The sequence below is a fragment of the Pteronotus mesoamericanus genome, unplaced genomic scaffold (assembly GCF_021234165.1).
Source record: "Pteronotus mesoamericanus isolate MK-2021 breed Mesoamerican mustached bat unplaced genomic scaffold, CSHL_Meso_final contig_657, whole genome shotgun sequence".
NCBI classification, from domain to species: domain Eukaryota; kingdom Metazoa; phylum Chordata; class Mammalia; order Chiroptera; family Mormoopidae; genus Pteronotus; species Pteronotus mesoamericanus.
The window spans coordinates 1,134,886-1,149,201 of NW_026555229.1; the positions used below are offsets into that span (position 1 = coordinate 1,134,886).

Genomic DNA, 14,316 nt, shown 5'->3' on the forward strand with positions numbered 1-14,316 from the left:
CCTTTGCCTACATTAAAAAAAAAAACCAAATATTTTTCTTTCGATTACTGATACATAACCTGATGGGTATGTATAATACTGTGTTGTGATGACAACCAGTTAGAGCCTGAGCTGCACCTCCTCTACCCCTAAAACTGAGTAGCACTGAAAGCATATAAACCCATTAAAGAATAAATTTAGAGACACTGCCATATTGAGCAGAACAATAGGGACCTGCAAATGTGCCAAGATTTTCAAGATTTTCTTAAAATTTCAATAGGAAAAGCACTAAAAATTTTTGCTAAATTCACTCCATTTTATTTGTAAATGTCAAGATATTACTTCTCTAGGTCAAAGAACACATATCAAGTCAAGAAAAAAATTTAATCCTCTGCCTAATCCCGTAATTCTACGCCTCAATGAACGATGGTGATAATGAAGAAACATCTATGATTCAATGAGCAGTATTCTGAAGGAGGGATGGCCAATAATATAAAGGAACCTTCTGACTGCCTAAAAATACACCAGGATGTTCCCACATGACCCAAATCTACTTTTAATCTTCAAGTCCTATTCATCTTTCCCCCAAAGTTGGTTAACTAATTATCACCAAAAAAAGGATATCAAAACAGCTATAAATAAAACGTGATTATAAGATAGAGAGCTATCTTCCCTTGTAGCCTATGTATGGAATGAGTTGTACTACTTGACAGGAAAGCACACATCATATACATGATATATATGAATGGAACAGATTCTTTAAAAAAAAAGTTCATTGATTTTAGAGAGAGGAAGGGAGAGAGAAACATTGATTGGTTGCCTCCCATACGCACCCTGACAGGGAGGGGATCAAACCTGCAACCAAGATGTGTGCCCTCACTGGGGATGGAACCACCCACTTTTCGATGTACAGGATGACGCTCCAGTCAACTGAGCCACACAAGCCAGGGAGGAACAGATTATTTTTGTTAACTGACACAAATCATATTGGTTTCAGGTGTGCGACTATTATTTGATATATGTATATACTGTGAAATAACTACCACAGTAATTCAAGTAGTCAAGTTACTATCCATCACCATAAAGTTACAAATTTGTTTTTCTTATGAGAACTTTTAAGATCTAATCTCTTAGCACATTTCAAATACACAATACAGTGTTATTAACTATAGTCATCATGCTGTACCTTACATTCCCAGGACTTGAATCCATCATATAACTGAAAGTTTGTACCTTTAGACCACCTTCACCCACTTTGCCCACAGCCACACTTCACATCTCTGACAACTACCAATCTACGGAAGAGATTCTTCCGATGAAGGGAAAAAAGTAACCCAAGTACCCTAAAAGGGTCCACAAATGTCGTACCAGGACCTAGCTTTTAATAAGATTATCACACCTGCCTTATTCTATTGCCCACCCTGTAGCTAAAGGTAGAACTGTCAAAAAAAAAAAAAAAAAAGAAAGAAAAAGAAAAAAAGGTCACTCAGACTCTTGAGTTTATTCTGGTGTTCCGATCAAACAATCTACTGTAATTTCTTAATTCCCCATTACTGTATTTTTCTGATTCTGAAACAAATATTTATTCATGATATTCTAAGAATTTCAGAACTTACCACACATTATCCCCAAGGCTGTGCTAAATACCGCCATATATCCAAAGTAAAATGATGTTTGAAATAAGCCATACATCCTGAAATAAAACAAAATAACTACATATAGTATATTGATTTTTACTTTCAACATAAGGCCTTAAATTCTAGCATTTAAATAACAAGTGTAGTTTCCTAAATACAAAACAAGAAAATGTGTGGACTTACTTTGTTTTGAAAAAATAGTAGTAAAAGGAATACATGTAAACATAGATTGCAGTTGATGCAGCAGAGAGAAAACTTGTCCATTGCCTGGGGGAAGAAATATAGTTCTTTTGAATGAATGGCACTGAAATGAGGGTTTTAAAAAGCAAAGAATTTTATTTTTAAAAATCCTTTAAATTTATATATTTAAAAACAAATGCATGTACTTTGCATTTAAATATATCAACAAGGAGGGAGCCTAAGAACTGTAAGAAGAGATCCTGAATTCTGTCAGATTCCCTGTTATAAGTGACTTTAAATAACCATTTCCTTTTTCAGACCTGTCTCCTTATATTTAACATAGAGCAATGCTTCCTCATAAAGCTCTTCCCACATCAAGCACTTTGTAAAAATACTTCTAAATAGTGACCTGCATTCATACAAAAAAACTTGACACTATTTTTCATTATTTTTATAACAGAAAATCATCTTTAGCGTCATTTTTATAACTGAAAAAATTCCCTATTCTATCTTAAGTGGCAGAACTTTTTTATATATCTCTTCCTTCACTCTATATACTCCAAAAGGAAACTTATTTTAAAATATTATGGTCCTCAGAGGTTCTTCTCAGAAATATAAGTACTCACCACCTATAATCCTCTGCATTTAGTAGAAAGTATGTGCACACAATGGTCACACAGACGGTCACAATGCACAGGATGACCAGCACCAGCATCATGAAGCCATAGACATAATAGATCTTATATGCCCAGAAAGATGTGAAGATGAAATACCTAAATAAAATGCAAAAAAGACAAAGTTTTCTAGTCTCTACCTTGAAGCTTACCCTACTTTTGCTAAATTTCACATCTTAGTTCTCACTTAAATTTCAGTATTTTTCTTCCACATAACTTCCAACAATTTCCCTTATCTTTTTCCATCTATTAAATATTCTAAAATGCTCTAAAAAATATTCTTGGGTAAACTTTCAAGAACAATTTCTTTCATGGGGTATTTATGTCTAAGGACACTGAATAAATTAGAAGCTTAAAGAAATAAAATGCGGAAACAACAAATTAAGATAGCTAAAAATTTCATATTTGTAAAACAAAGTCATTGTCCTTTTTTCTTCATTTTCTTCTAGATACAACACTACTCAAGCAATGTATTTTGTATTTTATAAAATACCCTATTAAATTAAAACTAGGTTAGATAGAGTAATAATGTATATACAATTAGGGGTGACAAAACTAGGAAAAGCCTACAGAAGCTTCATGCTATCTCCAGAGGGCAGTAGTAAGAGAAAAGGCACTAAGATTTCACATGAGGACCTGGAGTGAGCAGAGAATGCTGTCACACCCAGCAGCTCCCCTCTGCCTCTGTAACGACCTCCATCTTTACCCTGAGCAGTCCCCACTTTGCCACCTAAGCCTACAGCCCTCAACACTACAGTATAATTCTGTGTTTTGTATTTACATTAAAGGTATCACAATAAAAATTTTTAAAAAAATTTACACTAAGAAAAAGACCCTTCATTCTAATTCTATTACCCAAATCATCATTCAAATATAAAGGGTCTTCTAGCTTCTTTTCCTTGTTCTCTAGTTTGTTAGTCGATCTGTTCATCAATCATTCTTTCAGGACACTACAGAGTCCCTGCCACAGATGCGGGGAGCAGTGAGAATACAACTGTGAAGGTGACACGGTCTCCCACCCTCAAGAAGGTTACTGTTTCGTGGGGAACAGCAGTAAAGCCGCAATCATGATGTACCGTGACATGTGCTCTACAAATGCACCTAAGAGGGCGACTTACGGGTTTGGCTGGGTCAGGTTTGGTGGGGCGGAGGATGAGAAGAATCAGATAAGGCATGTGGGGGACACAGTGTGAGGGACGGGGGATAGAAGGAGCTAGAAGCGATGTTCCAGGCATAGAGACAGCAAAGGCAAAGGTTCACAAATAAGGGAATTTATTGTATTTTGAAAAACTCAAAGGTCAGTATGGTCAGAACTTTAAATGAAGGGGTGAGAGCCAAGAAATGAGTTTGGACATGTGAACAGGGCCATGTTACGGAGTTTGGACCTACCTCAATGAAAACGAGAAGTCTTTAGCAAAGAAGTGACATGATCGGACTGATACCTTAAAAAGATCACTGGCTACCAAAAGGAGAATGGGTGTGAAGGAGGCCAAGACAGGAGAAATTAAAGATACAGCAGAAAGGCTGTCTAATGGAACAGAGGACATGAGGAGGCAGGAAGAGATGTGAATCAGAGGGAACAGAAGATGGGAGTAGAACGAAAAAAACAGTTGGGGGCAAGTCAGGGTGAGGACACAGAGCAATATCAGACTAAAAGGACAAAAGAAGTTCCTGAACTGGCTTTATTAAACCAGGAGCTAAAGTGACACACACTCCAATCCAATCCCTCTCCAAGGTACTAACTACCCACAGCTGGTAGGTGACCACCAGCAGTTTGCCCAAATCTATGTCGATTGTACTTGTTAGTGTAATTAGACAATTAAATTCCATAGAAAACAAGAAACATAAGCGCAAAAAGGATGTGGGATTTCTATAAAAATTTTTTTGCAAGCTTTGGAAAATTTCAATAAAGTGAAATGCTAAAAAAAAAGTTATAAAATTAGGTGTGGGTGAGATGGCTATACAAGACTGAGGGACAAATGTTCAAATCTAGAATGACTAGAGACAGGTCTTTATGTTCCTACTCCACTTTAAAAGACTAGAAAACACAAAAGGTGTATTATGAATGTCAAGGGAAAAAGGAAGGAAACACCAACTAGAGACAAATCAAAGACCTTGGCTTTAAATTTTTTAAAAAAAATCAGTGAAGAATGTACCTTTAGTTGTTTAAAGTTAAAATAAAATGTTATATATGTATCTTTTTTAATAATTGCCTTACACGAGCCAACTTTTTCAATTAACCAACTATCATCCAATCATGTCTGTTAAGGAGGCATCCACTGTACAGGAGGGAATCAGCAGTGGGGCACCTGGAAGGAAACGTGTAGAGGAATTTTGAGCAGTTACAATGACTGGCAGTTCGTGGGCAGGGGCCAGAGATGTATGACTGTAGTTCTTGAGAAAGTCCCGTACAAAGAACTGCCTTGCCTAAGATGTCAGAGAATTCCCATCAAGAAACACTGGAACACAGGCTGAGAAAAGAAAGGCTTACATTTTGCAGTGGTAACCAAGGATGCAGTTGTGAAGCATGGTACCTGGGCACAAGGTGGCATACCTCCCACCCCCAAACACATACACATCCCCCAGTACTCCTGCACATCTCTGTGGAAGGAAACTAGGAATGACTACGCAACCAAAAACACATCAGGATAGTCTGACTGGTAGGTAATGGTTTACCTAGTTCTCTGGACTCTCAGAAAATTTTAAAACTACAATAAAAACCAGTAATTCCTTATATCATGCATGTGATCAAGGGGTGGTCTAACATCCATACTTTGATTTCTAAGATTTTCTGTAAAATGAGAGTTCTAGAACATAATGCAAAGAAGTATAAAATTCACCTGACTATTTGAGAACAGAGCAGAAAACTACTTTTAGAAGGACATATACTTCTAAAGGGAAGGACATGGCTTCCCTTTCTGGAAGCCATGGAATTAGTAGGCTAACTCTGTTAGATGCTTTCCTATCCAACGCTAACTCCTAAATTCTCTAATTACAATTAGATCCCTCAAAGCATAAATACATTGCCAAAACTTACATTTCAATGAAGATTGAGCCAAAAGGTAAAATTCCTCCCAGGCAAACAATAACTGCAGGCTCCATAAACCTGGAAAATATTAAAATTAACAGTAAAGTTCTAGCACGATTTTATATCATAAAAATCCTAAGTAGAGAGCAGATGCTTGGTACTTAAAAACAGTCTAAAGGATAGACACAAATCAGTAAAAGAAAAATTAAAATCCAAGGAGGCACAACACAGAGGTGGGACCTCAAATTAGTCCTGGAATATAGTCAAAATTCTTTCCAGCATTAAAGGCTGATATAAGAATTTGGGGAACACAAACTCTTGCCAGTGGCAGAACTCGAGAGAGACTCTAAGTGCCTGCTCCTTTCTACATCTCTCAGTAACTTCTAAGAACTTTACAGGCATTTACTTATAGAAAGCCACAGAGAAAGAAAATAAAAGCCTCGAGACCCCTATCTGAATGTTTCCCAAACTGCAGCCTTGCCATTTCTTCGCTTACTCTCTCACTGGTTCAGCAATTCCTTTTGCTATGAATAATATAATGAAGACATTGTGAGTTCTGAGTTAAAATGGAGCCAAAGAATGAAAAAAATACATTTCAAACCTCATTCATTCACTCAGCAAACATGTACTAATTGCAACTGGTAATTCTCTACCTGGAATGCCTTATCTTGCCTCATACTTTGCAAGTGCCAGCTCAAGTGTCTCCCTATAAAGCCTTCTCTAAGTCTCCCAGGGCACAGTGGGTCCCTCCCCCATTCTTCCACCACCCTTTGAACATTACTCCATCACGACACCTACCACACTACACTGTAACTGTCTAATTACATACATATCACACTCTCCTGGGTCATAAACCCTGGCAGGCAGAAGCTATTCATCTAGGTACGTCCAGGACCCAGCACAGTGTCTGACACATAACAGGTGTGCGGAACTACTATCTGGAATGAACAAACTAAAGATCTGAGAGAAAAATCAAAGAATTTAAGAGCTGGAAAAAAAACCTTAAAAATCATTTTAGTCTTCTTTCCTCATTTTATAGAAAGTCAAGACCTACAGAGGGTAAAAATGATCCGCCCAACATGACACAGTGACAGCCAGATGCAGTATTCTGATGCCGGTTCCCATGCGTCTGTATACAGCAAATGAAGATACACACGTCTTCCTACACTTCAGTGTGACACATGGTTGGCAAGGTCATGTGTTGTTCCTTCCTCTCCTTCACTAGCCCTGGTGACCTAGAGGAGCTTTTGTTATTTCTGACTATGCTTTTCCTTTCAACTTATTCTCCTCAGTAATAGGTGATCAGGATATCAATAGGCCTTGACAATCAAATTTGGAAAATACAGTTGAATTTAAACAAGACTAGGAAATTCTCACAAGACCAACCTAAGAAAAGAATATGGACAATTTCTAAGAGCAGAACAACAGATCACTCTCCTTTCAACTATATGGGGTATTTTATTCAGCCTCAATTTCTTTAAGTGTCTGCATAACTCCAAGTCTACAAAAGACTGTATAAGTATCTGAACATAAGTTACATTTATAATGTGGGTAAATATCTAGGAATGGAGACTTCAATAAATATCTCTTATTATGAACATGTAGAATCTACTGTACAGCTATTCTTATGAGATGTGGAATGTAAGAAATGTACAGTAAGATTGTTCTATTTTTGTCTGCAAGTAAGGATTAGGAAAACAAAGGATGAAGACTAGAATAAATCAATTTAATAAATACTAAATTTAATATATTAAATATAATATTCAACTTACTAATTTTAAGAAGCAAAATACATATACATTGAGTTCACATTCTGATGAAATTTGAATTACAGGAATTAGAAATATAAACCTATAAATGACATCTCATTTTATTTCTAAAATTTGAAAAAATACAAATCACCTCAAATTAAAAATCTATCAAGAATCAGCCCTGGGTGGTGTGGCTCAGTGGACTGAGCCCCAGCCAGTGGAACGAAAGGTCACTGGTTCGATTCCTGGTCAGGGTACATGCCTGGGTTGTGGGCCAGGCTCCCAGCTGGGGACATGTGAGAGCCAGCTAATTAATGTTTCTCTCCCTCTCTTTCTCCCTCCCTTCCCCTCTTTCTGAAAATAAATAAATGGTCAAGTAAACTGTAAACTATGTTTACATGGTTGCAATAGAAGAGTCTCTTCATCTGTTAAACAAATACTTGCCATCCTTTGTCAGGATTAATCTTAGTTACAGGAGGTTCTGAAGAACATATTTGGTGCATACAATGTGGCAATGTATTTATTCTATTCTATCCCAGAAGTGAAGATAAAGATGCCAAGTTAGTAAATGACAATTAGTCTCAACCCTACTTAATCTCTCAAATGGTAGGATATATATGGCTATAAATGTGTATCAGTATTGTTTAGACTAATAAAATACCTGGAAAGGAAAATCAAATTATAAATTTGAACTGGAGAATGTTTTCTATACAGGTTCAGACAGTAAATACTTGAGATTTTGCAACTGATATCTCAGATATAACTACTTAATTCTAATACTGCATTGTAGAGGCAATCATGAAAAATACGTGAACAAACAGGCACGGTCCAACAAAACATTTTTTTTAACAATAAAAACAGAGCAGGTCAAATTTGGCCTATAGGCTGCAGTTATAAAATGGATGCAGCTTTAGTTCTTACCCACCTCTACACTAAAGTATACTTATCAAAACATCTGACTTATCTGCAAATGGCACCAATATTCAGAAAATGAAGTAAGGATAAAATTTATTACTACTTCCAACAATACAGGTTGAAAAAACCAGAAGGATAAATTCTTAAGTTTAACTTGAGATAGTCATTCTTATAAATACATGACAATTCTAAAGTTCCATATATGTAACAGCCTTAAGAAATTCTACATTGTGAGAAACAATCAGGTAAGATTAGCATTCTCTTTACCATTTTTTCTCCGGTATGGGACGAGGCACAGCATTGACACGACAAGGAAAGTTGGGCTGACCTGACAGATTTCGGCCAAGTATTGTACCAACAAGATTTAGAGGAAGAATAACAAAAAAACAGATGCAACAAACGGCCACCTGTAAATTAAATTAAAATGTGTGATTACTCAGAACGATAACATTAATAAAAATTAAAAAAGACACTTAAAAACTTAAACACAATTTGATCACAAAAGAAAATGTTTAGGTTCAATATGGGTTAAAATTGTGCAAGATATACATTCATAAAAATAGGAAAAGAATGTGTTTTAAAATATTAGCATTGAATTAAATATAAGTTGAAGTGTTTCTCCTTACTTCCCCATTTTCCCTATTCTTCCATACCATCTCTGCTATAGTCCTTTTCTCTCTTTTACTTTTCAGGTGTCATTCTTGTAACATATCCTTCATCTTTCCTCATTATAATCAACTTATTTACTTGGCTACACTTTACTGAGCTTCTAATATGCACACGGAGCTTTATATATGTTATTTCACTATTTTACAAATGAAGAAAATGAGACTTAGGCTAAGTAATATCCATGATCACACAGCTGGCAGACAGCCAGACTAAAATTCCAATTCAGATCTGCCTGTCTCAAAAATCATGCTCATTTCTATTCCATACTGCCTTAGATTCTTAACGACAGAAGTGTAGCTCTATTTCTTATGTGCGTCATTACTAAAACAATATGAGTATTTTTCTGCTATTAGTAATTCCAAGTCTAAAGTTATAGGGAAGGCCATCTCAAGATTCTAGAACCAAAGTAGTCTGTAGAAAAATACTTATTTTTGTGGGGTTTTTTTTCTTTATATAAGTCTGGGTATAAGAGGACACAAACTCAAAGTCTTTGCTAGCTGGCACCTGATTAAGGTCACTTCACTCTGAACTTCTGAAAAATGAAGTAGGACTCAATCACCTCTAAGATCTCTTTCAATTATACATTTTGGGATTCTAATAAATAGAAAGTAAAAGTGAGAAAAAAATTGAATGAAAACTGAAGAGAAATGAAGAACAGTCAATAAAGGAGCCTATAATGTCTCATCAAGACATTATTAACTTAAAAAACATTAGTTTTTTCCCCCCTTTTCTTATCTGACTTTTTAAATATAGGATAAGAAAATGTGAGCATTTATTAGAAACTGTCAGTGATTAAATTATGAAACCAATTTTCTACTTCTTTATGCTCAAGTTCTGGTTGAGTTTACTTGAAGAATACTCTGAAATTGCAAGGGAAGCTGTTTTAAAAAAAAGTCACAGGGAACTAAATCATCCGTGAAGCCAGAATTTTTCTCAATACTGATATTCAACCAAATAAATTGGTTACTGGAGAAGATAGGACTATTACACCCCTTGAGATTAGATCTGTATTCATCACAACTTTACTGCTTTCATAAATTTAAAATATTAAAATATTCAATTTACAAAATTTATTTATACTAATAGAATCATGCTTCTGTTTTCTATGTTTTGCTCCCATATTAAGATTTTATTTTAAAATTAAATTTAGCTGCTAAAAGTTAAAAAACCATTAGTCTAATATACTGGTGAAAACCCTGGAACTCAAACCAATACAGGGTCCTTCCCTAGCCTGGTAGTCCCCATTCATGGACCAATGGAGAGTGAAAACAGACAGTGGGGAGAGGAAAGATTTACTTCAGGTCGAAGGCCTCCCATATCTACAATAAGAACCAGTTAAAAACAAGTACTGTCTATTAGTACTTAATACCCTACAGATGTACCACTGGTCAATTCATTTCAACCTCAGTCACCAACCGACAGTATGGTTGCTACTTATTCTAGCTTTACTTCCAGACTGGCTTTTTGGGAGATCTGTAGTGTGAATAGGATGGAAATGGGAAAAGCAGCCTTAAATGGGCTATTTTAGAATGCTAAAGGATATAAATTTTATTTAGGGTTCTAGACAGTAATTGCTTATACGGTAAGGTGATTCTCAGGAAATATATAGTCTTGTCAGCCATTATGCTTAGACATTTCTTCAACACCTGCTCAGAATAAACAATGTTATCATCCTTTTCTAGTTCATATATTTTTATGACTTTATATAAAAATGATTTAGCTTCAATTTAATTGACAATAGTATCTAATAATCATGGCACTGCCAGCTCAAACACAAATACCTGTAAGAAGCCTACTTTATCAGATAGTTTCAACACACTAATAAATAACTCTCATTCTGTTTCTTGGCCCACTTCAGTACTGTAATAGAAGAAACAGTGGATTTGAAGTTAAAAACTTATTTTTTCATTTTCTTTGAAAAAATACCCAGTAGTGGAATTGCTAGGTCATATGGTAGTCCTATTTTCATTTCTTGAGGAACCTCCATACTGTTTTCCACAGTGGGTGAAACTACTAGCATTATCCTGATATCAAACTCAGCAAAAAAGATATTAGAAGAAAACTATAAGCCACTGTTTCTCATAAATACAGATGCAAAAAACAACAAATTTTAACAAATAAAATCCAATAATATATAAAATGATAACATATAATAACAAATTGAGGATTATCAAAGGAATGCCAAGATTGGGTTAAAATTCAAAAATCAATCAATGCATTTTACCACATTACCAGACCCCTGACTCCCAATCCTAGATCACCTCAAAACATGCCAAAAAGCCATTCACAATTTTAAAAATCTCAGCAAACTAGGATTAAAAAGGAACTTTCACGAACAGCATCTAAAAAACTGAACTACATCCAACCTTTTACTTGAGGACACAAGACTGAATACTGTTCCCCTTAAGATCGGGGCTAAGTCAAGGATGCAAGCTCTCACTGCTTCTGTTCAACACTGTATGGAGGGAGGTTCTAGCCAGTGCAATAAAGCAAGAAAAAGAAGCAAAAGGCATACACAGGTTAAAAAGGCAGAAGAAGTAAAAGTGTTTTTATTCACAAACATAATTCATATAAAATATCATGAATCTACAAAAAAATTAGAATGAGTTTAGCAAAGTTGTAGAATGCAAAGCCAATATATAAAAATCAATTGTTTTTTATACATTAGCAACAAACAATCAGAATTTGAAATTTAAAAAAATACCATTTACAAAAAGCATAAAAATATGAAATTCTTTGAGTCAAAAAAAGACTTTCAGTATTATTAAGATGTCAATTCTTCCCAAATTAGCCAACAGATTCAATACAATCCCAATCAAAATCCCAGCAGGCTTTTTGTGAAAATTAACAAGTCGATTCTAAACTCAATATGGAAATGCAAAGAACCTAAAAAAAAATTAAAACAACTCTGCAAAATAAGAACTGAGTTCAAGACTTACAACTGTAAAGCTACAGTAATCAGGACAGTGGGATACTGGCATAAAAACAGAACAAATCAATCAATGAAACAGAACAGAATCCAGAAATAGATTCATACATATGGTCAACTGATTTTCAACAAAAGTGCTAAGGCAATTCAGTGGAGAAAAGGTAATCTTTTTAACAAATGGTGCTGGAACAACTGAATAGCCATAAACAAAATAAAACCCTTGACCCTTAATTCACACTATATACAAAATTAACCAAAAATGGATCAGAGACCTACAACCATCAAATTTCTAAGAGAAAACACACAAAGAAAGCTTACTGATCTTTGGTTTAGCAAAAGATTTCTTAAATAGGACAGAAAAGTACAAACTATAAAAGAATCAATAAATCAGACCTCAAAATTAACCATTTGTTCTTCAAAGGACACTCAAGAGAATAAAAGGACAAGCCACAAAATGGGAGAATATACTTGCAAAATATGTATAAGACAAAGGACTTACATCTACAATATATAAAAAACTCATTACTCAACAAGACAACCTATTAAAATATTGGCAAAAGTTTGAACATTCAATAAATATATGCATGGCAAATAAGAACACAAAAATATCTTCAACATGACTGGTCATAAGAGAAATGCAAATTAAAACCACAATGAGACACCACTACATATCTACTGGAGTGACTCATATTAAAAAGACTGACCATAGCAAGTGCTAGAGGTAATGTGGAGCAACTGGAACTCTTATACAGTGCTAGTGGAAATGTAAAATAACAAAACCCCTTTAGAAAAATATGGCAGTTTCTTGAAAAGTTAAACTATCATATGATTCAGTTATTCCACTGTAGTTATTTATCCAAGAGAACTCAAATATATGTTCACAACAAAGACCTGTACATGAATACTCATAGCAGGCTGATGTAATAGCCAAAAACTGGAAACACCCCAAAGATGCATTACTGTGTTATAGCCATAAACAGAATACTAATGAGCAATACAAAGGAACAAACTATTAATGCATGCAACATCCTCAATAAATCTTAAAATAACTTTGAGTGAAAAAAGACAAAAAAGAATATAATGTGTGATTCTACTTATATGAAATTCTAGGTAATGCAAACTATCTATAAAGACAGAGAGCAGGTTGGTGGTTACCGGAGAATGGAGGAGGGAAGGCCAGAGGAGGAAAACAGGGATGATTTCATTGCAAAATACAATGAAACTTCTGGATTTGATAAATATCTCTTTTTTTGATTGCGATGATGGTTTCCCAAATATATACATATGTAAAAACTCATCAAATTGTATACTTTAAATAATTTACCGCATGTTAATTATACTGCAAACCTCAATACATACAAGCAAAACATACAGGAAAAAAAAGTCATAAAACATTCTTCTAAGTCTGCCATCACTCTCAGAATAAAGCTAGAATTCCTTTTGGCTGAAGGGAAAGCAAGAAAAAAGATTTTTTTAAAAAAGTCCATCACCACCACCACTAGCTCAACAACAAAGAAAATGCTATTTTTTTTTTTAGTCAATTACTACCGAGTCCTGTTTTTTTCTCTGTAAAACAAGGATGATGCATTTATCACTGGCTCTGCCTATTTCTTTGGGTTTTGCAAATTGCAAAGTGCTATGCAAATGTATCTGTCCTTATAATTCATCTTGTTAGATCTGGCACACCACTTCAGTCAGCTAAGATTGTTTTAAGTGCTGTCTTCATCATTCCATATTACAAGTTTCCTTCCCGGTCCCCTGTTCTTTCAATTTGATCATCAGTTCATTACGCCTTTAGGCATTAACAATTATTTCAATAGGTCAAAGTCAAGAATATCTGTTCCATCCTACTAAAAAAATAGTTATGTGACATATGGGTAACATCATCCCAATATTTTAATTCTGTAATTATTTAGTTACATGTCCCTGTTGTCCAAGAAGATATAATACTGTATCTATACTCCTTTTTCCTTCCAGCCTACCAAAATCTATCAAAAAGGGGGAATTAAGTAGTTCTGTCATTTTTTTTTTTTTCTTGCCAAATCTGTATTGGCCCCTAATGTTCATTAATTCCTTTAATTAAAAAAGTACATATTAGCCCTGGCTGGTGTGGCTCAGTGGATTGAGTGCCAGACTGCGAGTCAAAGAGTTGTTGGTTCAAATCTCAGTTGGGGCACATGCCTGGGTTGTGGGCTGGGTCCCTAGTGGGGGGTGCACAAGAGGCAACCAGACACTGATGTTTCTCTCCCTCTCTCCCACTCCCTTCCCTTCTCTCCAGAAATAAATAAATAAAATCTTTTTTTTTAAAAGTACATTTTAGTAACACATTGTAAAGTCTTGTACCTCACCAACATCCAATTCACATTTTATAAGGTCGACTCCACTTCCTTCCTTTCCTTCAGGAAAAGCAAATTTGCCTATTTCAAGTTTCACAACACTTCTGCTTTCTTACAGTTATTCAGCATTACTTACCAGCATAATTTCTCAGTACTTCTAAAAGATAATTTATATGAGCAACAAAACTTTCAGCTAGGCTGGCTGGATTATTCTTGTT

At 35.1% G+C, this 14,316-nt stretch overlaps 1 protein-coding gene across 1 annotated transcript in view; it reads right to left on the reverse strand.

Annotated features, from left to right (window-relative positions):
• Window positions 1-14,316, reverse strand: part of TM9SF3 (transmembrane 9 superfamily member 3) — a 65,955-nt gene that overhangs the window by 9,862 nt on the left and 41,777 nt on the right. Inside the window, exons 10-14 of the mRNA XM_054581294.1 lie at window positions 8,432-8,571; window positions 5,508-5,576; window positions 2,423-2,569; window positions 1,800-1,883; window positions 1,596-1,672 (exon numbers count right to left, since the gene is read on the reverse strand). Coding sequence (XP_054437269.1) covers window positions 1,596-1,672; window positions 1,800-1,883; window positions 2,423-2,569; window positions 5,508-5,576; window positions 8,432-8,571 — 517 coding nt within the window. The remainder of the gene's footprint in view (window positions 1-1,595; window positions 1,673-1,799; window positions 1,884-2,422; window positions 2,570-5,507; window positions 5,577-8,431; window positions 8,572-14,316) is intronic.